At 40.5% G+C, this 24,564-nt stretch overlaps 1 protein-coding gene across 2 annotated transcripts; it reads left to right on the top strand.

Moving 5' to 3' along the window:
* The first annotated feature begins 472 nt into the window (after nucleotides 1–472).
* On the top strand, nucleotides 473–20,665 carry LOC132770982 (inactive pancreatic lipase-related protein 1-like). 2 transcript variants are annotated; one of them, XM_060768498.2, is made up of 13 exons: nucleotides 473–530; nucleotides 706–754; nucleotides 3,685–3,839; nucleotides 4,031–4,156; nucleotides 5,901–6,035; nucleotides 7,771–7,879; nucleotides 12,897–13,016; nucleotides 13,514–13,633; nucleotides 14,931–15,049; nucleotides 16,579–16,711; nucleotides 17,878–17,989; nucleotides 18,552–18,719; nucleotides 20,544–20,665. In XM_060768498.2, exons 1-13 carry the CDS (start codon nucleotides 501–503, stop codon nucleotides 20,605–20,607), a joined length of 1,440 nt encoding a protein of 479 aa, XP_060624481.2. In that variant the 5' UTR covers nucleotides 473–500; the 3' UTR covers nucleotides 20,608–20,665. The 2 variants fall into 2 exon arrangements, with proteins under 2 accessions (XP_060624481.2, XP_060624480.2); XM_060768497.2 differs by lacking the exon at nucleotides 18,552–18,719 and adding an exon at nucleotides 18,787–18,954 and having other exon boundaries at nucleotides 475–530.
* The last annotated feature ends 3,899 nt before the right edge of the window (nucleotides 20,666–24,564 follow it).

Genomic DNA, 24,564 nt, shown 5'->3' with positions numbered 1-24,564 from the left:
ATATTAACCTTTACCTTTACTATCTATTAAGTGAAATGATTGTTGCAGGATCTCTTATAGAGACCAAGTAAGTGCATTTCTCATTATACTGTGGTCAGTCATGAGTATTATGGTCAGTAAACATAGGCTGTAAATGTTGTAATGCTGTTTTTATGTTTTTCCTGATTGCTAGCAACCTGCTTGACATGTTCACCAAAATATGCAATGTCAGACATTTAACTGACAGACAGAACTATTACACATGGTGGCTGAGATTTAAAGGAAAGTATTATTTCCCATAGAGAAAAAAGTTTCCTTGCTCATTTAGTAACATATGATTTAATAATGTGACCATCTAGTTCAGTTTCCATTTTATAAATGATATGCAAGTCATGGCTTGTGTATTTATGATAACCTTGATTGGACATATGCAGATAAATTTCCAACTTTATGTGGCATTTCCCTTCTAAGGGTAACATTCAAGGCTATGCCAGTTTATAAAAAGGGCATGCTTGGATAGCATGTCTGGAGCTACATGCAACAGCTTCACAGTAAGTTACGTCTTATTACATTAAGGAAATTCTGCAACCAAAATATTTGTATTTTATCCTCTGGCTGTTCTAATAGATTGAAATGAGCATTACATTGATACAATTTGACACAATTCAGACAATTTTAATTATTTTCTCTCCCTTCCTCCCTTTTTTCTTACAAAATTAATTTCAGATGCTTGCCTTTTGGAGCCTTGCACTTTTACTGATCAGTGTGGCAAGAGGTGAGATATGACTGTTCCTTTTACCACAGTGTCGTCTGGACTCAAAATTAAGACTGAACACATAAAATGTTGGAGAAAAGAGCATTAAGAGATGAGAAGTGGAAATAGCAAATGAACTGAGGGATGATTGCATTATGGTACTGAAGAAAGTGAAACTAGTGGGGTCTGCAACAAAAGAAATTGCAGTGTAAAAAAAAATCTGTTTAGTATTCTAACCAGCCCAGCCATTCCAAGATATATTTTATTACTCTTGCTTTTGCATGTTTGTCAGTCAACTTAAACTCAGCATGCTGTGGACAATTATAAGTGGGCTCTATTTTTCTCTCATTCATGCATCCAACCACCCACACAGAGTTCTAGACATAAGACTTCAACACATGGGGCTTTTTCCCCATTCCAGGACACTGCCAAGACACAGCCAGGACAGATCCCGCCGGAGCACATCACATGACGAAGGTCTCTGTCCTGACTTCAGTCAAGTCCTAGCAGCGTGTTCAGAGGCTGCCCTTAAAACATGGTTGCCTACCTGTGTTCTCATTCAAGAAGCTGGGGACAGCACAGGACAAAGTCGGGGGCAGACGGGAAACAACGTGTGATTGTAAGGGGGCAATGTGGGGCGCTGTCCCCAGCTGTCTGATGAGGTCCATAGCTACTACTCCTTGAATTTTTTGCAACCCTGTTGATACCTCTTCCTGAGCACAGATGGGCCTTTTAGTGGATATTTGTATGCTATACTTTTATTCTCGCTGTTGCATTTCTAAAATGCTTTCATTTGTTACTGTGTACCTTCAAGTCATTTCCCACTTACATTTTTGTGTTTCAGGAGTGACTTGGGAAACTCCAAGTCACTTCTGGTGTGAGAGAATTAGCTGTCTGGAAGGATGTTGCCCTGGGGATGCCAGGATCTTCTAATGTTTTACCATCCTTGTGGGAGGCTTCTCTCATGGGGAGCCGGAGCTGACTGAGGGAGCTTATCCACGCTCTCCCCAGATTAGAACCTGTGACCTGCTGGTCTTCAGTCCTGCCGGCACAAGAGTTTAACCCACTGCGCACCGGGCGCTCTAAATCTTGCTGGGGCCGAGAGCATGTGAATGGTTTTAACTTGACTTTTTAATCTGATCATTGTTAATTTTATTATTAATGAAAACATTTTTATGAATAGTATTTTAAAAATTGGTCAAGTTGATAAGTCTCCATGGATTTGGAGAAAGGCAGGATATACATTAATTAAATAAACATTAGATGGCACTCTCCTGTTTATAGTTGGATAATCCCTTTGTAAGGAGAAAGAATTTAGAAGTCTCTGTCAGGTACCAACCTATGTCTCAACTAACTGCATTGAACTGCATTATATGAGTCTATTCCACAGTGAATATGGGGCCCTAGCCTGTGATTTACGTCCTAGTTACATGAATGTGAGGAATACTGGCCATTTGTAAAATGGTGAAAGTTGAAACTGAGGAAACATAGGCTGCATCTACACCTACCAAATCTAGAGTACTGTGCTCTTGAGCTGCTTCAAATACGGCACAGGAGCACCCTGGAACCCTTTTCCATGTCTAGATGGCTGGTTGGGTTGATAGCTCATGGGGGAGTACACTGCTGCTGTTTTGCTAGTCAAAAACAGTTCTTCCAGATCCTCTGAAGATGCCAGTCACAGATGCAGGCAAAATGTCAGGAGAAAATGGTGCTAGAACACAGCCATACAGCCCAGAGACCACACAACACCCCAGTGATTCCAGTCATGAAAGTCTTCGACAATACAAAAACAACTCCTTGCCAAGGCCTTGCTGGCAACATTGTTTATGCCTACCATGCGATCAGCAGAAGATATGTTACCAGCAAGGTTCTGCCAGGGAGCTGCTTTTACCCAGTAACACAGCAGTGGGTCATTTTGGCATGAGAACATTGTGCACACTTCAACAATGCCAGGGAGACTTCAGAGATTCCTGGAAGCTCTGAAGTAAACTTTCATTCCCTTTGTGCTGAATTAATAGCCGGAAGCAGTGCTTGTGCTGCAAAAACCAGCCATACATTGTGTGGACTCCCCGCAACAGTTGTAAGTTGGATCTGTTTTATTTGTCCATGGAAAGCAATAATGAAGCAATGTGTGGGAAAGTACAAAGGTGTCTTTAATGTCGTACCCCCAAACAATTAAAAGACCTTGCATAAATAAGGCTGACCTCAACTCAATTTTGGCAATGCAAAATTGAAATTGATCTTGAAACTCCAAGTTTATTTTTTTCTCATCAGTCATGTGAGTAAATGCCAATGAAATATACTCCAAAACTGCAGCACAGCTATGTGTTGAATGTAAACTGATTTTAATACTGATCCTACTATCAGTTAGAATGAAATAGTTGTCTCAGGAGCTATCTTTTTCTCAATGAGATGATGGACGCTCTCCCCTTGCCAGTTCAGTTAGCTTTTTGCACACAGAATAGCATAGGGTACCACTTTGTTCTTCGACTCAGGCATCAAAATGACTTCTGCCAGCCCTGAATACCATCACAGTCACACACTGTATAAGTTAATCCAATTTTATTTTAATTTAGGGACCTCATCACATGTACCTTCTTTTCAGTGACATCACATTTTTTGCAGAGGTGTTTTCCAAAGGGTTGAAAGTTTGTCACAAAATGTGATTTTTCTCCTTAAGTATGCAGCCTTTGTGCTTATTCACTTGAAAGTAAAAACAAGCTTAGATATGTATCTCATGAAGTACATGTGTTGGAAAAAATACCACTGAAGAAAGGAAAAAGTTGAAATTGTTTAACTGTGGCAGATATGCAGAATGTGAAGTTGTTTTATTATGTTGAAGCTCTGCTGACCAAAGTTGAGAGGAGATTCTATAAAAGGCTGGGCCGGACTGTCAACTCTTTCATGAGTTTGATCATTTGCACCTTGATTATTTGATTTACATATTTCAGGAAAAGAAGTCTGTTATGATCGACTGGGCTGCTTTACAGATGACATACCATGGGCTGGTACTACAGAAAGGCCCATTGCAAAATTGCCCTGGTCACCAGAGAAAATAAACACTCGCTTCCTTCTCTATACTAAAAAGAACCCTGATAACTTCCAGGTAAGATTTCCTTCCAGCTGAATATTGCAAATTTCCCCACATTCGGTGCAACAGGGGGAAATGTGCTCATATCTGTTTATGTTTATGCGAACATTCACATTCATGAGGCACTGATTAATAAAATAGAGTATTTTTGAATTCTTAGGCGGGTAGAGAGAAATAACATTGCTGCTTTTTAAAACTTTTCACAGGAAATCACTGCAATTAATCCAGAAACTATTGGTTACTCAAATTTTGATGCTAATAAGACAACCCGCTTTATTACCCATGGATTTGTAGATCAAGGTGAAGAAAACTGGCTTTCGGACATGTGCAGGGTAGGATATAATGTCATATTCAAGATACAGTTTTGAAATCAGTTCATATCCATTATCATGGTTTTTTTAAAAAAAATCTGTAATCAAGTTGTCATACGTATATAACATCTGGTCATAACATTCTTAAAATGTTAAGTGATTGTTGTCTTGAGGGAGGCAGCAGGCAATTGTGAAAGGATTTGCTAATCTTTACTTGGACCATTTGCAAAACAAGTGTTTGCAAAATATTTCACTATCTCTTACTGGTTTGCTAATTCCTTCCCCACAAAGACATCTATCATTCTATGGCCAATGGGTATGCTGTTCTCACTGGGATGTTTTAGGAGGGGAGTCCCTTAAGTGTTCAATGTAGAAATTGTTTTCCACCAGATGAAAAAATTAAATGTGGGGCCTTGGGGCTTTGAGGTCACAAGTGATCATAGGAAAACAGTTGAAGATCACATATGGCCTTTGGGTCACACTTTCTCCACCTCACCCACATGTTTTCCTGAAATTTTTGTAATCCCTCTGGAAATGTTCGTGCCTCTCAAGTGAAAGTGGGTGGTGACATTATTCCTATAGAAGGTTTGGTTCCCCATGACCTTCTGGCAAACAAATTAGTCAAATGTGGGCTAGGCAAAGGTGCGGTTAGGTGGATCTGTTATTGGTTAAGTTCATGAACCCAGAGGGTGCTCACCAATGCTTCCTCCTCATCCTGGAAAGAAGTGACAAGTGGAGTGCCATAGGGTTCTGTCCTGGGACCGGTTCTGTACAACATCCTAGACAAAGGGTTAGAAGGCATGATCATCAAGTTTGCAGAAAACATCAAATTGGGAGGGATAGCCAATACTCCAGAAGACAGGAGCAGAATTCAAAACAATCTTAACAGATTAGAGAGATGGGCCAAAACTAATAAAATGAAGTTCAACAGTGACAAATGCAAGATACTCCACTTAGGCAGAAAAAATGAAATGCAAAGATATAGAATGGGGGACACATGGCTCAAGAGCAGTACATGTGAAAAAGATCTTAGAGTCCTCATGGACAAGTTACACATGAGCCAACAATGTGATGTGGTAGCAAAAAAGCCAATGGGATTTTGGCCTGCATCAATAGGAGTATAGTGTCTAGATCCAGGGAAGTCATGCCACCACTCTATTGTGTCTTGGTCAGACCACACCAGGTTACTATGTTGAATTATGGGCACCACAATTAAAGGGAGATGTTGACAAGCTGAAATGTGTCCAGAGGAGGGCGACTAAAATGATCCAAAGGTCTGGAGAACAAGCCCTATGAGGAGCAGCTTAAAGAGCTGGCATGTTTAGGTTGAAGAAGAGAAGGCTGAGAGGATACATGATAGCCATGTATAAATATGTAAGAGGAAGTCATAAGGAGGAGAGGGCGAACTTGTTTTCTGCAGCCCTGGAGACAACGATGTGGAACAATGGCTTCAAACTATAAGAAAGGAAATTCCATCTGACCACTGTGAGAGCTGTTCAGCAGTGGAACTCTCTGCCCCAGAGTGTGGTAGAGGCTCCTTCTTTGGAGGCTTTTAAACAGAGGCTGTGGTGCTTTGAATGAGATTTTCCTGCTTCTTGGCAGGGGTTGGACTGGATGGCCCATGGGGCGTCTTCCAACTCCATGATTCTATGATTTTATGATCCATCCTCAAAGAGAGATGGAAACTTCAACACATAGAGAAAGTCCAGGAATTGTGGTGACAGGAACTTTTAACTCACATCTGTTTTCATTCTGTTTGCATCAGAGAATGTTTCAGGTGGAAGATGTGAACTGCATCTGCATTGACTGGAGCAAAGGTTCCCGGTGCGCGTACACCCAAGCTTCAAACAATATCCGTGTGGTCGGAGCTGAAGTGGCTTATTTTATAAATGTCCTTGTGGTAAGGAGGTTCCAGTCATTACACCACAGTTACTATAAGTCTGTCAGTTACAGGAAAGCTTCCAGGATAATAAAAGGTTACTAATCTGATAATGTATGTGGAAAAACCCCTAAAAATATTTACCTAACTACCATTTGATATGGGAAATGCTGATAGAGCATCTTTGGTGTCAGAAAGTTAGTAGGGATGACATTTGTAGGAACGAAAGGAAAGCCATATATCTGTAGCAAAATCATTACTGAACATTAAGTTTAGCCAAAAGTTAGTGTTCAGCTTTAACAAATACAATATTGAAATCTATATTTTAGATTCTAGATTTCAAATATAAATTTGCAATACAGCAAGAATAAGGCAAATAAGCTGAGGGTTAAGGAAGTTATATAAATGTACAGATCTTTAACGTTGTTTAGAAAAGACAAGATTGCTTTGGTGTTGGGGTAAATTAGAAAAAAATTCTTCATAGAAATATCATTTCAAAATAATATTACTTTACATACTTAATTTTATACCACGTTGTGATCGGGGAAAAGAAAAATAACACTTTTTGACTGATAATGTAAATTAGGACCTTGATGTCTGTTGGGGTTTGATTCCATAACCACTTGTGGATACCAAAACCTATGGATGTTCGTTCCTTGATATAAAATGGCAAGATCAAGATTTGCTTTTTAAAAATAATTGTTTTCAAGTCGGGCATGGTTTAATTTATGAGTGCATAATCAGTTGATACAGAAGGCCAGCTACAACTTAAATCGCAATCATAGTTTAGTGCCAGTTAATAATTTGAGAAGTAACCAGATGAAAATTTCATACAGTAGAACCTCTATTTCATGTGGATATGTTCCAAGAATCCCAGTGGATACCTGAAACCTTAGATAATACAGAGCCCTATTTTTTAATATACTCAGTCCAGAAACGTATCATAGAACCACAATGAAAGACTTAGAGAGGTCCAAAAGTACTTCCATGGTGTGATTTCCTTTGGAGCATGGATAAGTGAAACCATGAATATTGAATAAGGGGTTATACTGGATAGTGGAGCCCCCTGGTGGTGCAATGGATTAAGCCTTTGTGTCAGCAGGACTGAAGACCGACAGGTCAGAGGTTTGAATCCAGGGAGAGCGCAGATAAGCTCCCTCTATCAGCTCCAGCTCCCCATGGGGGGACATGAGAGAAGCCTCCCAAAAGGGTGGTAAAACATCAAAACATCCAGGTGTCCCCTGGGCAATGTCCTTGCAGATAGCCAATTCTCTCACAACAGAAGCGACTTGCAGTTTCTCAAGTTGCTCCTGACACCAAAAAACAAAAACAAAAACAAAACAAAACAAAAACAAAAAACTGGATAGACAGTTAGTGCTTGTCTAGGCTTGTGTTCTTTTTTAAAGTTTACACTCACACTCACACTCACAAAGTTTACATTCACACTCACTTGTAGGGTGCAGGAAGCATCACAATAGGTTCTGGTTGTGTACTCTTCCAGAACACAACATAATATAGTTAACACCGAAAGAGGGTTTACAAATAGTATTGAAGGAAAATAAAACTGTCCAAAGGAATTAATCTGGACATAAGTAATCATTCTGCTGGTCTTATGAAACAATAAATACATTCTACCCCTGCCCTGTCATATACAATTTGGCCATGATGGAATGAGTTGTAACTTAAATAAACAGTAAATTAGACACGTAGCTGTGAATGTATATGTTGCCTTCTTTACAATTGTTCTTACTATCAGGCAGATTATGGATACTCTCCGTCCAAGGTTCATTTCATTGGTCACAGCCTTGGGGCACATGCAGCTGCCGAAATGGGACAAAGAATACCAGGAATTAAAAGAATAACTGGTAGGTGAATATAATGGAACACAAACTTGACATTATATCAAGCACTGCTGCAATTGAATGTTATCTAGTATGCTCTATTGATCAATGTTTGCTTTGATCAAAATAAGAGTGGAATGAGGATTAAAATTGGGACTACATTTTGGTGTGGGATGTTGTGTGGTTTCCGGGATGTATGGCTGTGTTCTAGCAGCCTTTTCTCCTGATGTTTCTGAAGATGCCAGTCACAGATCCAGGCAAAATGTCAGGAGAAAATGCTGCTTGAATATGGCCTTACTGCCCAGACACCACACAACACTCTAGTGATTCCACCTGTGAAAGCCTTTGACAATACATTGAAATCCATTTGTTAATATCAAATAGAATAAGCCCACTAAATCAATGAATCATGAATTAAATTTTCCATTTAATTCAATGGATCTGCTACAACTGGGGCTAATAGTTAGATGTAACGCACTCTGTATATTCTAGGCTCTACACTGTAGAATTAATGCAGTTTGACACCAGGAGCCCCCGGTGGCGCAGTGGGTTAAACCCCTGTGCCGGCAGGACTGAAGACTGACAGGTTGCAGGTTTGAATCCGGGGAGAGGAGGATGAGCTCCCTCTATCAACTCCAGCTCTTCATGTGGGGACATGAGAGAAGCCTCCCATGAGGATGATAAAAACATCAAATCATCCAGGCATCCCCTGTGCAACGTCCTTGCAGACGGCCAATTCTCTCACACCAGAAGCGACTTGCTCCTGACACGACAAAAAAAAAAGTTTGACACCATTTTTAATGGCAATGGCTCCATACTGTAGAATAATAGTTGTAGTTTGGTGAGGCACCAGCACCTTTTTGGCAGAGAAGGCTTTGTAAACTTTCAACTCCCAGGATTTCATAGCATTGATCCAAAGCAGTTGAAGTGGCATCAAACTACATTACGTCTACAGTGGATATACACCCCTAGTCATTTGCAGTATGGCCTCTGAGAACCCAGCAGTGTAACTCAAGAGTGCAGCTACACTGCAGAATTAATGCAGTTTGAGATCAGTGTAAGGACCATGGCTCAATTCTATAGAATCATGGGAGGTGCAGTTTTACAAGGTCTATAGCCTTCTCTGCAAAAGAGCACCAAGCTACTAACTCTGGGGTCCCATATCATTGCGCCATGACACTTAAAGTGGCTTCAAACCACATTAATTGATAGAGATCGACCCTATTCTTGTATTTTTAAGAATGAGGCAGATTTGGCCATTTTTGCCAGGGATAAATGTATCAGTTATGAACAGTCCACCTTATACTCTGGCACCATAGGTGATAATGGTAGTTTATGGCCCTGTTGAATAGATGGAATTATTTGTTGTTGTTGTTCATTCGTTCAGTCGTCTCCGACTCTTCGTGACCTCATGGACCAGCCCACGCCAGAGCTCCCTGTCGGCCGTTACCACCCCCAGCTCCTTCAAGGTCAGTCCAGTCACTTCAAGGATGCCATCCATCCATCTTGCCCTTGGTCGTCCCCTCTTCCTTTTGCCTTCCACTTTCCCCAGCATGATTGTCTTCTCTAGGCTTTCCTGTCTCCTCATGATGTGGCCAAAGTACTTCAACTTTGTCTCTAGTATCTTTCCCTCCAGTGAGTAGTCGGGCTTTATTTCCTGGAGGATGGCCTGGTTGGATCTTCTCGCAGTCCAAGGCACTCTCAGCACTTTCCTCCAGCACCACAGCTCAAAAGCATCGATCTTCCTTCGCTCAGCCTTCCCTAAGGTCCAGCTCTCACATCCGTAGGTTACTACAGGGAATACCATGGCTTTGACTAGGCGGATCTTTGTTGCCAGTCTGATGTCTCTACTCTTCACTATTTTATCGAGACTGGACATTGCTCTCCTCCCAAGAAGTAAGCGTCTTCTGATTTCCTGGCCACAGTCGGCATCTGCAGTCATCTTTGCACCTAGAAATATAAAGTCTGTCACGGCCTCCACGGTTTCTCCCTCTATTTTCCAGTTGTCAATCATTCTTGTTGCCATAATCTTGGTTTTTTTGACGTTTAGCTGCAACCCGGCTTTTGCGCTTTCTTCTTTCACCTTGATTAGAAGGCTCCTCAGCTCCTCCTCGCTTTCGGCCATCAGCTTAATTATTTCGGCTTAATTATTTATTTAACACATAATCATCAAAAAGGAAAAGGAATTCTTTAGGCAAGTCAAATTGCTTGAAAAGCTCAAATGGAAACAATATAGCAGGCATGGGTAAACTCTGGCCCTCCGGGTGTTTTGGACTCCAACTCCCACAATTCCTAGCAGCCGGTAGGCTGCTAGGAGTTGTGGGAGTTGGAGTCCAAAACACCTGGAGGGCCAGAGTTTGCCCGTGCCTGCACTATAGCACGAATCCTACTAGTTAGTCTTGATTACAGTAGATCCATTGAATCTATAGTGAGCCTACACTATATTTTGGTTGTGAAATTTACTTTAAAGAATGTTTGAACTGGGTTTCTTGTGATTTTAGGCCGTAGCTCTATTAACAGCATTTCATTGGCACCCATGTATCTGATTTCCATTAGCTGCCTTGCACCCATGTGTAGCCTCCTCCATATCTTTTCTTCTCCACATGACATTAATAGCAAATCTTTTCCCCTTGCACAGATGGCACAGTTCACATAAAGGAAAACACGCCATTGGAGTGGTGGAAAATTGCTTATCTCTGTGTACTCTTTTAATGTCCTTGTACTGGAAACTCTCATATGGATGGCCTGTTATGGGATTCCATATACTATCTGCTAGAGGCTGAGAGCAAGATATCTTGATTGCTTCTTTTTTCCTCTGGATTTGCTATCTTTTATTTGTTATTGTCAGAAAAACCAAAGGTCACTGAAAAATCAATACATTCCATTTTTTTCTTGATATTTTCCCGCAAGACCTGATCTGTCATGGCCTTAAAAACAAAAATAAATGAGTGAGGGTAGAAGTGTGGTTGCAGTACCAGAGGTTACAGGCATTTCATCCTGGAATTGCTTCCCAGGGCCCTTCCACACAGTCATATAATCCAGAATATTAAGGCAAATAATCCACAATATCTGGTTGAACTGAATTATCCGAGTCCACACTGCCATATAATCCAGTTCATTGTGGATTTTATACAACTGTATGGAAGGAGATTTAGTGAGACAGAAATAAATAGCATAGCAATAAATACTAGTCTGCTTGAAAAATGTTCCTTAATTTTCAGCTTTTGCTCATGGAGCCAGGGAAAGATTGAGGGAAGTAACAAAGTTCAGTAAATAATATAGACAGGTGTTTGAGAGAAGGAAAAGACTTGCATAAGTAGCAGACAACAGGTCTCTCGGAATAACTTGAGTTACAGATGATCATGTAATCCTGCACTGGTGGTCTCAATATTTCTCGTAAGATTACTTCCCATATACCTTGATAAAAATGTTCTTGGGTAGTCACTTTCGCATAGTACCAAGTTATTGTGCGGGGGGTGCGGGAGGTGCGGGGTGTACAATAAGGCATTTATTATGTACTGTACAAAATCCTTTTGCTATGGTCATACAGTGAAATTTAGAGTGGGTTGGGGGGGGGGGGGGGCTGTGTACCCTTTGACAATTGCTACGCATCCAGTGGCCATGGCTCAGCTTTCATGCTCTCAGACCTCCAAATACCATATATGCTTAATTATAAACTGCATTTTCAGCCCTTTTGGGGGGCTGAAAAAGCCTCCCTTGTCTTATAATGGGGTCAAGGCTCCAACAGTTGTTTCCAGCCGTTGCTTGCAATATATGATATATTTATATCTCCTCTTCCCCTCCCTTAACAGTATGTTTTCTTTTCCAAATCTCCCTTACTCGGTTTCTCCCAGGCTGGAGTTGCCCATTTTGGAAACTCTTATTTTAAGAGAGAGAGAGAGGGAAGGAGGAGGAGGAGGGAATGTTTTGAAAAGGGAAAGGATATACAGGGTTTGCAAATATTACAGGGGGGAAATGCGCACACAAATATATCTAGACATGTCTAGCTGAATGTTAATATAGATATATAGGGCTTGCAAATATTGCAGGGGAAATACACACACAGACATACACACACATATATAGAGAGATTTTTAGATAGATATAAACATAGATACATAGGGCTTGCAAATATTGCAGGAAGGAAATGCACATATATAGGGAGAGGATTTACAAACATTTCCGGGGAAATGCATATAATATATAATTATAGATTATATAATTATAAACAAAGCTCTGCATTGTTTATATAGGCATTGAATGTTTATCTGTTACTATGTTGGAAGCTGGCCTGAGTCCCCATGGGGAGATAGGGTGAGATACAAACGAATTATTATTATTATTATTATTATTATTAGTTATTGTTGATACCATATTGTTTTTGTTGATCCTACTTTTCCACTTACAGAGCTAGTTTACTATTTTTCTTTGAAATACGGTAAATATTCAAAAACCTTTAACCTACTGATGCCTCAATTAATGTAATTTTATCGGTATCCATTTTTATTTTGAAATTTACCAGTAGATGCTGCATTTCCCACCCTAGGCTTCTACATAGTCAACACATTTTCCAAGGGGTTTTTTTTTTTTTTAGTATAAGCCTTATATTCGGATTGGCTTATACTCAAGTATATATGGTATGTTGAGTGCCCAGAAGGCTGAAAGCTGCTCTTTGCCTCAGCTGTGCAACATAAAGTGATCCTTTCTTACTGTCTGCCCAGATATGGTTCCTGCGCTATGGCCTTCAGTCCAGATTGGTTGTTGTGCTACACCATTGCATTGTTCAACCAGTAAAAGAGCATTGTGCAAGGAGTATCCAATGTCCAAAATTTATGCCAGTATAAATAGAAATACTGGCATAAACTTTGCACTTCTGTGTGAGTTCAATACACTCCGTCAGCACATCAGTAATAGCTTGACCAGAAATTGCATGTTTTGTCAAGACTATATTAGTATTTCTATTACCTGTGGTTCAATATTGTTAGTCTGTATTTTTCTATCAGCTTCTCCTTTCACATTTTTAAAAAGTGTGCCTTTACAGGAATAGACCCAGCTCAACCTTATTTCGAAGGCACACCAGTTGAGATCAGACTGGATAAAAGCGATGCTGAATTTGTTGATGTCATTCATACAGATTCTGCTCCTACCATCCCATATTTGGGTAAGTTGATTATAGTACATAACATGGAATTATTTATTTATTTATTTATTTATTTATTTATTATTTAAACTTGTATGCCGCCACTCCCCTGGGGCTCGGAGCAGCTTACAAGAATGGCTAAAATCTAACAAAATTTAAAAGCAATTTAAAACAATTTAAAAACAGCAATATCAAACATTAAAAGCCTGTCGAAACATGTATGTCTTACATGCCCTGTGGAAAGCTGGTTAGTCCCGCAAGGCATGGACTTCAGGTGACAGAGTATTCCAGAGTGATGGTGCCACTGCTGTGAAGGCTCTGCGTCTGGTTGCTGTTAGACGCAAGGTCTTGACACTGGGGACTTCCAATAGATCTTGGTCTTCAGAATGGAGGGATCTCTGGGGTTGGTAGGGTGTGAAGTGGTCCCTCAGATGCATCGGCCCCAGACCATGCAAGGCCTTAAATAAACATGAGATCTTTCAAATTCAATCCATGCTTATCCAGTACAAATATTCCAGGCTTTGGAATGAGAGCAGCTGTGGGACACCTTGATTTTTATCCAAATGGAGGAGAACATATGCCAGGATGCAAGAAGAATGCACTGTCACAAATAGTGGACCTTGATGGGATTTGGGAAGGTATGTATCACAAAGATTTCTGCTAAGAATTAAAAGAGTATTGATAAGTACACAGAGTTGTACTAAAGCTGAACGTGATTCAGGCCAGTCACTACAAAACCCCTTTATTTGGAAAAGTTATCCTGAAAAGAACAGTACAGGCAGTCCGTAACTTATAAACATTCAACTTACAAAGTACTCATAGTTAATAATGTGGGTGAGACAATAGGAAGTGAGAGAAATCTACCTCTAGGGAGAGAAATTCACTCCTGAAAGAGTTATCATGGGGGAAAGGGGTGTTTCCACAGAAGCTTTCTCATCAATCCTTGCACAGAGAGAAAAGCAAATGCCACAGAGGTGTTAATCTTGCATATGTGATCCAAAGCTTAAATAGAGATAGAGATTGATATTGCTATTGCTATTGATACAGATACAAATACAGATACAGATACAGATATGACTGGGGTTACACTTAAGAAATATCTCTGTTCTGACATACATATTTATTTATCATGTCAGGAGTGAACCAAACAGTTGTATTGCATTAAAAACCCCCACAAAGTTTGCAAACTTGGCATTCTATTAAATGTCCTTTGACCAATAACTGGCCACCTGGAGTGCCTCTGGTGTTGGTATAAGAAGGTCCTCCATGTGCATGTGCCAGGGCTCAGGTTGCATTGCAGTAGGTGGTCTATGGTTTGCTCTTCTCCACACTTACATGTCCCTATTTCTTAAGGTTACATAGAAATTCAACTTAAGAACAAACCTACAGAACCGATCTTGTTTGTAACTTGGAGACTGCTTGAACTTACTTCCATGCTCTCTCTTCAAGTGCTGATATGTGCTTAATCTTAGAAACAGCCAAAATAATTGTGTGGAGTATTTCAACCATAAACACAACATCTAATGTGATTCATATAGCATTTTGTAAAGCAGGAGTGAACAGCTCTGGAAGTCTAGGAGACACATTAGCCATTCTAGAGACCCTGTGCACCAGTTCTCTCTCACACACATTTATTTTGCCCCCAAACATCATGTTTGTGGGCTTCCCTGGCTTTCTAGGAGGCATTCTGGGATATTTTAATATGAGAAAGACAATTGGCTGAAACTCTGAAGAAATACCGTATCAGAGCCAACAATATTAAGCCCAATGGACCATATTAATAATCTATATAGGGCAGGTTCTCATGTTCTCATGTATGTGATTAATTCAGAAACAAAGAGTAAGCATAAATGTGTGCCCTTGCTTTGCAGAAGAGATTTTTTAATGGTATCGCTAACGATTTGAATTTATTGAACAGCTATTTCTTCTCCACAGGAACCCGTGACTTTGTGGCCTGCAACCATCTGAGGGGTTACAAGTACTATTCAGACAGCATTCTCTATCCAGATGGGTTCTTAGGTTACCCCTGCGCTGCATACAACCTGTTTGAAACAGTACGTTATTTGTTTGTGCTGGAAATAAATTCTCATACGATTCCTTCTTAATAAACAAATAGTTGAATGTAATCTTCCAGGATCATCCTATAAGCTCATCACACAGATGGACAAATCACAATTACAGCAGGATAGCAGCATAATTTATGACACGGGTTCTTTGTTTTCTGTCCTCCCAGTGGGGAGACTATTGGAAGGTGTTTCTTTTACAAGAAGAGGCCATTAATAGATTATTTGTATTTGTAAATGAAACGCTTTTCAAGCTGTTTCTAGCAAGGGAGCAAGAACATTGTGTGATAAGTCCTGGCCAAAGATGCTGTTGTCCTGCTGTAATTGTGATTCCCCTGCTTCATGAGATAAACTCCGTAATATCTTCTGAAGTAATTAGGAACATTATTTTCCAAATGCCGCTGAGGAAGTAAGACAATTCCATTCCAAAAATGTCACTTTTCATAGCTCTGGGCCACTGTTTGAACATGCAAAATATTAATATTATATAGATTATTAGATGAAGTTACATTGAATCCAAGGGATATAAAATCACTCCATGAAAATGAGGAGCATTGTATATGATCCTGGTTTAGATTTTAAAAAAGGCTCTATAAGGATGGTGTATTTTTACTGGTCCAGCGGGTTAAACTGCTGGGCTGCTGAACTTGCTGACCAAAAGGTTTGTGGTTTGAATCCAGAGACCGGGATGAGCTCCTGCTGTTACCCCCAGCTTCTGCCAACCTAGCAGTTCGAAAACATGCAATTGTGAGTAGATCAATAGATACCGCTCTGGTGGGAAGGTAACGGCTCTCCATGCAGTCATGCTGGCCACATGACCTAGAAGGTGTCTATGGACAATGCCGGCTCTTCTGCTTAGAAATGGAGATGAGCACCACCCCCAGAGTCTGACCCAACTAGACTTAATGTCAAGCAGAAACCTTTACTTTACCTTAACAATTGTTGATGACTCTATGTCTTCAAAGGGGAGGGAATCTCAACTGATGGTCGTTTTCAAAGCGTGTTGACATGTGGTCTTGAACATGTGATCCAGATTGGTCCTGAACAAAGGTCTAGGTTAGGGCAGGGAAAAAAAGGAGCTATTTCATGTCATTATGTGCTCTAGCTTTTTCTTACTGCAATAAGGACATCTTTACACATGCCTCAGGAATCGCCATGGATCGTGACAATTCTGGCAGTGCCCATCCAGGGACACGAGGAGCTCGTCACCCCATGTCCTGCATCACCCAACTCACCCACATTACCATCCTACAGAGAGGAGTCTGCTGCCTGGCTTTCCTTGGTTGATTCCAGGCAACATGGGAAGTCTTCTGTGTGGCCACCATAGTGGCATGCACCAGTTCGCCTTCTCCTTCATGATGGAACCCCCCAGAAGTTGCAGGGGTGGGAGCCAGCAGGCTTCGTTGTAAAGGAGAAGGCGAACTGGCGCATGTTGCCAATTTCACTTTTGTGTGATGAGGTCGTGTGATAGATTTTCCTGCAATAACCAGAATAGCTTTTTTTCTGTTTGTTTTTATCAGAGCTGCTTTCCGTGTCCTGCACATGGATGCCCTAAAATGGGTCACTATGCTGACCAATATAAAGACCAAATCAGCTCCACTTCTGGATTTACAAAGCTTTATTTGAATACTGGGGATGCAAAGATTTTTGCCCGTAAGTCCCCTGTATGTTTTAACTTCTGTAGTAATGTCTTGCATTTAACCTGACTCTATGAAATACGTTGCTTAAGATAAATATTAGTGATGAAATTACGGAACTAGTTTTCCGTAAGGTAACATTATTACCTTTTATCCATATAAAAGAAAAGCATTCTAAAATATTATTGCTAATATAACCAACCGGGGAGAATATATTGTGTTTACTGAAATGCCATTTGCTGAAAAATTAGAATTTATATATCTACGATGCAACTGTGATGAGATTAATGAATCATTAGATATGATTGAATCATGATAGGATAATCTATCAATATCAGATGCTGGCTATTTTATTATGCTGCCTCAAGGCATTAATTGAAATTAATTCAACCATCCAGACTAGGTAGAAAACATTCAGCCCGGACCTCAGTCACTCCATGTAACTACTAAAAATGGGCTGTAATCTTCCACTCACTTGGTTGGAAGTATAAATATGTGAGAGGAAGCCACAGGGAGGAGGGAGCAAACTTGTTTTTTGCTTCCCTGGAGACTAGGATGTGGAAAATGGCTTCAAACTACAAGAGAGGAGATTCCATCTGAACATGAGGAAGAACTTCCTGACTGTGAGAGCCGTTCAGCAGTGGAACTCTCTGCCCCAGAGTGTGGTGGAGGCTCCTTCCTTGGAAGCTTTTAAACAGAGGCTGGATGGCCATCTGTCAGGGGTGATTTAAATGCAATATTCCTGCTTCTTGGCAGGGGGTTGGACTGGATGGCCCATGAGGTCTCTTCCAACTCTTTGATTCTATGATTCTATGATTCTGTGCATCACTGAATGCAATTTAATGGATTTTTGTGAAAACATAATTGGGATGGCACTATTAGTAAGAGCATAATTTTGAACAGATGTAGTGTAGGATTCGTGCAATGTGGATGATTTTGGAAGACTGGGATTCTGGACCTTATTATCCAAGAACAAAACCCTTAAAATTGATATTATTGTAGGGTTTTTCTATTGCCAATGTAAATAATGTTATATTCAATAAGATTATAAGACTTCTTTTCTTAATATCAGACATGAGAAGGTTGAATGATACTGGATGCATGCCATTTTTGGAGCCTCAGGGGATCAAGCATGTATATGTTTTTCATTAAAAGCAATCTCTTCCTATTTGTGCTGTACAGGATGGAGATATAAAGTGTCAGTCACGCTGTCTGGAAAGAGCAGTGTCCGTGGATACGTAAATATTGCTCTGTATGGAACGGGTGGGAATACAAAGCAACACCAAATTTTCCAGTACGTTCAGTGTCCTTTGCAAAATTATAAATGTTAAAATATATGCTGTATTTCTGCTTGAGATTTCTACTTCTCTAATTTTCTATTCCTGGGTCTTTTTTTCAATATTGAATGAACAGAAATACTCTCACATATTTTAAGAATGGTTGAATAGTATACGGTATCATACTGCATCTATTTACTTTGCCTTTTTTGAAATGCCACTGCACTGTTTCAGGGAGTTTTTATTCAATGGTGGCTCATGTGCTGGTTCCAATTAATCTTCTGACTTCTGTCCTTGTTTCTCTCCTCTTCCAGTTTGCAACTTACTTCAATTGCTGCAAATTGAATTCAAAGTGTAAACGAACCTGCACTCAATTAACTCAGCAGGGGAGAATCTTGCCTTTTTTGTAGATTGCGGCAAAACCACAATCTACTAAAATCTACCTTGTATCTTCATTCTGGCCTTATCCTTTTCACCACACTCTGATGTTGCTTTGGGGGCATATGTCCCAAATTTCCTCTGCAAAACGTTGGAGGATATGCAGTTCTGATGACTATCGCTTCTCTATTTTTACCCAAGGGGCCATCTTCAGCCAGGTTCTACACATACCGTTTTCATTGATTCAGAAATCAAAGTTGGAACAGTAACTACAGTTAAATTTCTGTGGAACAATAATGTCATAAACCCAAACTTCCCCAAAATGGGAGCTGAAAAAATTCTGGTGGAAGATGGAGAAAATGGACAAGTGTATGTATAGCTTCTTTTTTTTAAAACAAGACAACACCTCATGTATATCATATTCTTTCTTCCCAAGGGGGAAGCTCCAACCTGATGAGAATTATACCAAACTAATTGATGCAGAACTTGATGTTGGAACAGTTACTAAAGTTAAGTTCCTTTGGAACAACAATATAATAAATCCAACTTTGCCTAGACTGGGAGCGGCAAAGGTTACAATACAAGATGGAGAAGATGGGACTGTGTATGTATGCTTTTGTTTTTTTTTAAAAGAAGGAATACCCATCTATTATGTTTAAAACATATCCAAGACTTTTTTGTCTCATATGTAGTGATGAATTAAGGGGAGATCTATTGCATGCTCTTCCTGTTGAGAACTTCCTCAGCAAACAATGAGACAGCATTGCAATGGCCTTTTGGTGTTTTAGCTTGTTTTTTGCTGCCCTGGAGACTAGGATGTGGAACAATGGCTTCAAACTACAAGAAAGGAGATTCCACCTGAACATGAAAAAGAACTTTCTGACTGTGAGAACTGTTCATCAGTGGAACTCTCTGCCCCAAAGTGTAGTGGAGGCTTCTTCTTTGGGGCTTTTATACAGAGGCTGGATGGCCATCTGTTGGGGATGCTTTGAATGTGATTTTCCTGCTTCTAGACAGGGGGTTGGACTGGATGTCTCAAGAGGTCTCTTCCAACTCTACGATTCTATGACTCTATGAGTGGCTGAGAAGGGGCATGGTAGAGGGTGTCCTGTAACGTAACATATACTACTAACAGTAGAACTGCAGCATGGAGCTATTCCTTCCTCCAACCCTGTCCAGTTGTGGCGACATGGTCCATGGATGCATCCATTGGAGCTCATCCTAGGGGCACAGGAGATTACAGTGATATAGGATTGTGACCAGTATGAGATACCTATTTGCTTGTTTTTTCCTATTCTTTGCTTACATTGTTAACAATATTTGAAACTGATAGGTTTGCTCTATATTATCACTCATGTTATCTTTGAAGTTGGAAGACGCTCTATACCCAACAGGCTTTGTATAGAACACAGTAGACTGCATCTCCCAGAATTCCTCACTATTGGCAATGTTGGCTAGGACTGATGGAAGTTGGCCCACTCTTGACTTATTCACTAAGCATATCTAGAATTTCTGACTCAATGATGTGATCATAAGGGTGTCTATTCAGAAGTGGCTCCATTAGATTCTATGATGTTTGTTCCCCCTTAAGTACATTTAGCAATGAAACCTTTGATTGCAATTCTGGATCCAGTCGAGTGCAATCCTAGGCATGTTTGCTCATCAGTAAGTCCTGCTGAGCTCAGTAGGGCACATCACAAATAAGTGAGTGTTACGGAAGTTGGCAGCCCAAAAGATTTCTTTTGGGGGGTCATTTCAATGTTTTTTTCATAGTGTAGGAGGCAGCCAATTAATACAATTAATCAAGAAAGTATAGAAATAATATAGTGGTTAAAATAGGTGAAATATGAAGAAATGCCAGAACCCTGTTGGTTCACTAACTGTACCACCATAGGCAATAGCAGCAGGAGGGCAAAAAGACTATCAGCAGTGTGTATCAGCAGTGTGGTCAGGAAGATACTAAGGCACTGGAGAAATAGGTTGTCTGGAGTCACAAGATTCTGTCTGACTTCCTTTGCTCAAGTCTGGAAGAAAATGTAACTGTTAGTGTAAGGCAGTTAGTAAACGTACAAGGTGTAATTTTTGGGGCATATATAACACGCAAATTAATTGTCACTTCAAAAGAAACTGCAGCAAAAAAGAATCTTAATACTTACATATAGACTAATATATATGATATTTTTAATTCCTCAGGTACAATTTTTGTGGCAGTGACACTGTGAGAGAAGATGTTCTGCAAACATTGACGCCATGCTGATGTGTATAAGATACACAAATCTTTGTCCTGATCTTAATTAAAAAGACAGTTCCTGGCACCTGTGATCAGTGTCTGATTTGTTATTACTTTTTGTGGTCATTCTTCTAAGGAGTAAAGAAATAAACAATTTGTAAAAGAGCAGAGGGAGGGAGGGAGGGAGGGAGGGAGGGAGGGAGGGAGGGAGGAAAGAAAGAAAGAAAGAAAGAAAGAAAGAAAGAAAGAAAGAAAGAAAGAAAAGAAAAGAAAAGAAAAGGAGGTGGGCAGGCAGGTAGGGTTAAGAAAAAGAAAGAAAGAAAGAAGCAGCAATAGAGTACGAAGGACTGAGATGTTTACCTGTTTGCAACATTGCTCAATAAGGGAAAAATATAGGAGGATACCAGTAAGTCAAGATCAATTCCATTCTCATGGAAACCTGTTTGTAACAAATTCATTGGAACAACACAAATTCATGTGCACAAAATGCAATGGCTGGTATGTTGCTCATGTTACCTCTTAAGTACATGGTGGTATCGTGTTTCGGATCACATGGCTGGATGCCCTGATGTGACATCACCAGAAGTGATGCAACCAGCAAGCCACTTCTTGTTGTTAATGATGCAATGGATCTGTTAGAAATGTGGACAAGATGTGATGGAAGTGTGGAGAGTGAATTGGCTCATATCCAGCCTGGTCCAGCTGACCTCACCTCAAAAACTGTGGGATCCCATGTCAACTTAACTTGCATTTATGGCTGAGCAGTGAGTCTACATTATTTTGGCCATACTGACACAACCTTGGGCTGGTGTTGCCAGAGACAACTACAGCAGAAATAGTTTTTTAGGCATTGTGAAAGGAGGCATTCAGTCCTTTCTTGTAAAACACGGTTTTGTGGCTGTGCAACAGCAACTGGACTGTATGCAGCATATTTCTTTCCTATGACCCCAAGACCACAGGGGTGCATCTTATTTTTGTTCAGATGCTATAGCACCTCTGGGGGGAAAGTAAGTTGGCAAAACTTTCATCATAGGCAATCACTCATGGCTGAATATGGTTGCCTTCCAAGTGTCTTGGAGGTGGGCCCGTAAATGCTGTGGAGACCTATTCTGGATCCTCGTGGTCTTTTGCATTGAGGACATAGATAGGGAGATGTTGACAAGCTGTAATGTGTCCAGAGGAGGGTGACTAAAATGATAAATGGTGTGGAGAACAAGTCCTATGAGAAGCGGCTTAAAGAGCTGGGGATGTTTATCCTGAAGAAGAGAACCCTGAGAGGAGACATGATGGCCATGTATAAAAATATGTGAGGGGACGTCGTAGAGAGGAGGGAGCAAGCTTGTTTTCTGCTGCCCTGGAGTCTACGACACAGAACAATGGCTTCAAACTATAGGAAAGGAGATTCCACCTCAACATTAGGAAGAACTGTTCAGCAATTGAACTCTCTACCCCGGAGTGTGGTGGAGGCTCCTTCTTTGGAGACTTTTAAGCAGAGGCTGGATGGACATCTGTCAGTGGTACTTTGAATGCAATTTTCCTGCTTCTTGGCAGGAGGTTGGACTGGATGGCCCACAAGGTCTCTTCCAACTCTGTGATTCTATGAGATGGAAGATGGTTCTGACAAGAGTTTGCTTGACATGCCTTCTTCTTGGAAATGCTCTCCCTTTCACCCTCTATTTGTGCCTCTTTGAAATCCACAAGTGTGTCAGTTCTCTGTGTTTATTTACACATGTTTAATGGTTAGCTTTCAATCTCTTTTGCTGTCTGTCAACATTCTGCATCACACAGGATCTTGGTCCATGTCCACTTTTATGCTCATTGAGTTCAATAATGGATCCATCTCAATCTACCACCAGAGCACAAGAGATTGTTGTGGAGAAATGTGGACCTGATAGAACCCTCCCACCCTCTATGATGTTGCAAATAGGTTTGGCCCATAGGTCTTAGAAGCAGAGTGTGGTGGAAAAAGTCATGTTCTTTCCTGCCCTCCCCTCTTAGGTCCGCCCTAGCAAACAACCTCTCCCCACTTCACATTCTAAGTCCTTGTGGTGCTATTGCTCTCAACATCAATGCATTTGTTGTTAAATACGGGTTACCACACATCCTCTTTTAATAATGAAGTAGAGCAGCAATTACTTTGTCGAGGAGTTTTTAAACAAATAACACTTTGCAAAGCCATCACATCAAATGTAAAGTAAAATGAACCAAATTACTGTCCATTTTCAGGGCTTTCAGTGCTAATGGAGATATTTTTGTTACCTTTCAAAATGCTTTCATTTTTTAAAAAAATATAGCAACATAAAAAGACATGTTGTTTGGAAATGCAAGTGGCTATAAACCACATATTATTTGTAAATACAGCATGTGCAAGCATCATTCATCTAAGTGTCTCACTGAGCCCTAATTGGCATATATTTCAGTTGACATATATTGTTCTCTTGTAAAGGTGTCAAATTCTTCAGTTATGCCTATGACAAAAGCCCCCACTGGTGGTGATATATAAATTATGCTCCTTACTGTGTAATCAACCATATCTATTAGAATGCTATTTGCAATAAAACATGTGCAGAATTGATTGGTCTCTTTTGGGGGGAAAATTATGTTATTCACTGCAATTTTTTTTATTTGAACGTTAGATGAGGAAATGTTCAAGTTTGGATAAATTCGAGTCTGCAAAGCTAGAGGTGTACTGGTATCAGGTTTCACTTTAGAATGCACTTTAGAAGGCAAATCCTATGGCTACAGCATCTAGACAGGAGGGTTTGGAAGCTTCCCTGTTTCTCTTAGCAAGTGATACACTAGCTGTCGCTGATGCCTTCAGGAAGACTCAATGCCTGCTTGTTTAACGATATTTCAGGTGCCCAATAAAGCTATTACCATACCAATACCAATCTTGCGAATGCTGCTTTTTGTTCAGTTTCTATGTGTAAATGGAACACAGGAAGTAGGCAGTACTACATGGGACACATCTACGCTAACCGTTATGTTGGTGTGACCTAGGTTCAGCCTCGCTAAACACTACATGTGGCTTAAGCTAAGATTGGGTTGTCCCCTGAGTTAGGACCTGTCAAGACAGATAGTCTTGTTCCTAATTGGAACCGACTGCAGTTGTCTTTACAGGTTTCCCATGTTCCCTGGCCTCAGATGGCCTGGGGATGTGAGGTGGCAGTATCCTTCCCTTGAGCTGTTGCTATCCCCAGCGATGATAAACTCTCAGTTAAACTACAACTTTGCTAAGGAGATACAGGGGGAAGGAGAAGGGGACACTTCCCCCTTCCAGTTGCCTTGGCAAGCAGCCCACTTGCTGATGTTTGCCAGTGTGTCCCAAGACTAGTAGATGGGGGTGTTGTGGGTGTCCTTAGTCACAGCACGGACTGGAGGGCATTTTGGGTGTTTGCCCAGCTGCACTTAACACATTTGGTGCAGATGGGCAGTGAGGACTCCGTGCCACCTCTGAGGTGACTCTGGAAGTCCTTATCGAGCCTGCTTCATGACTCTGCTTCATGGAAAGCTGGTGTGTTTACACCTTGAGGTCACCTGTTGATTAATGGGGACATCATGAATTTCATAAGATTTTCTTTGGGAAGGAATATTCAGAGGTTTTGCCAGTTCCTTCCTCTGGAATATAGCATATAGCACCTGGTATTCATTGGTGGCCTCCTGTCCAAGTACTATCCAAGGCTCGGCCCTATTTAGTTTTTTTTATCATTCAACAATAAGTTAAATGAGTCTACTTTAGATAACCAATAGGATTAAGGCCTATGTGTTTGTGTATATATACACACATACACACACGCACATATGGTTATGTGTCTGTGAGTATACATAAAATCACCATAGTACAATAAATTGTTTTCTGTTCAAAGCAAAGTTCACAAAACTGCAACTTGTATGTATTCTATAAAATGTTGCTTTCCAAAAGAGTGTAAACACAGAGCTGGGGAAAATATATGCTTTGTTTGTTTGGTTCAATATATAATTGGA

Source organism: Anolis sagrei, chromosome 3 (assembly GCF_037176765.1).
Source record: "Anolis sagrei isolate rAnoSag1 chromosome 3, rAnoSag1.mat, whole genome shotgun sequence".
Lineage (NCBI taxonomy): Eukaryota > Metazoa > Chordata > Lepidosauria > Squamata > Dactyloidae > Anolis > Anolis sagrei.
The sequence above is the reverse complement of the archived record's forward strand: the minus strand, read 5'-3'. Positions and strand labels throughout refer to the sequence as shown.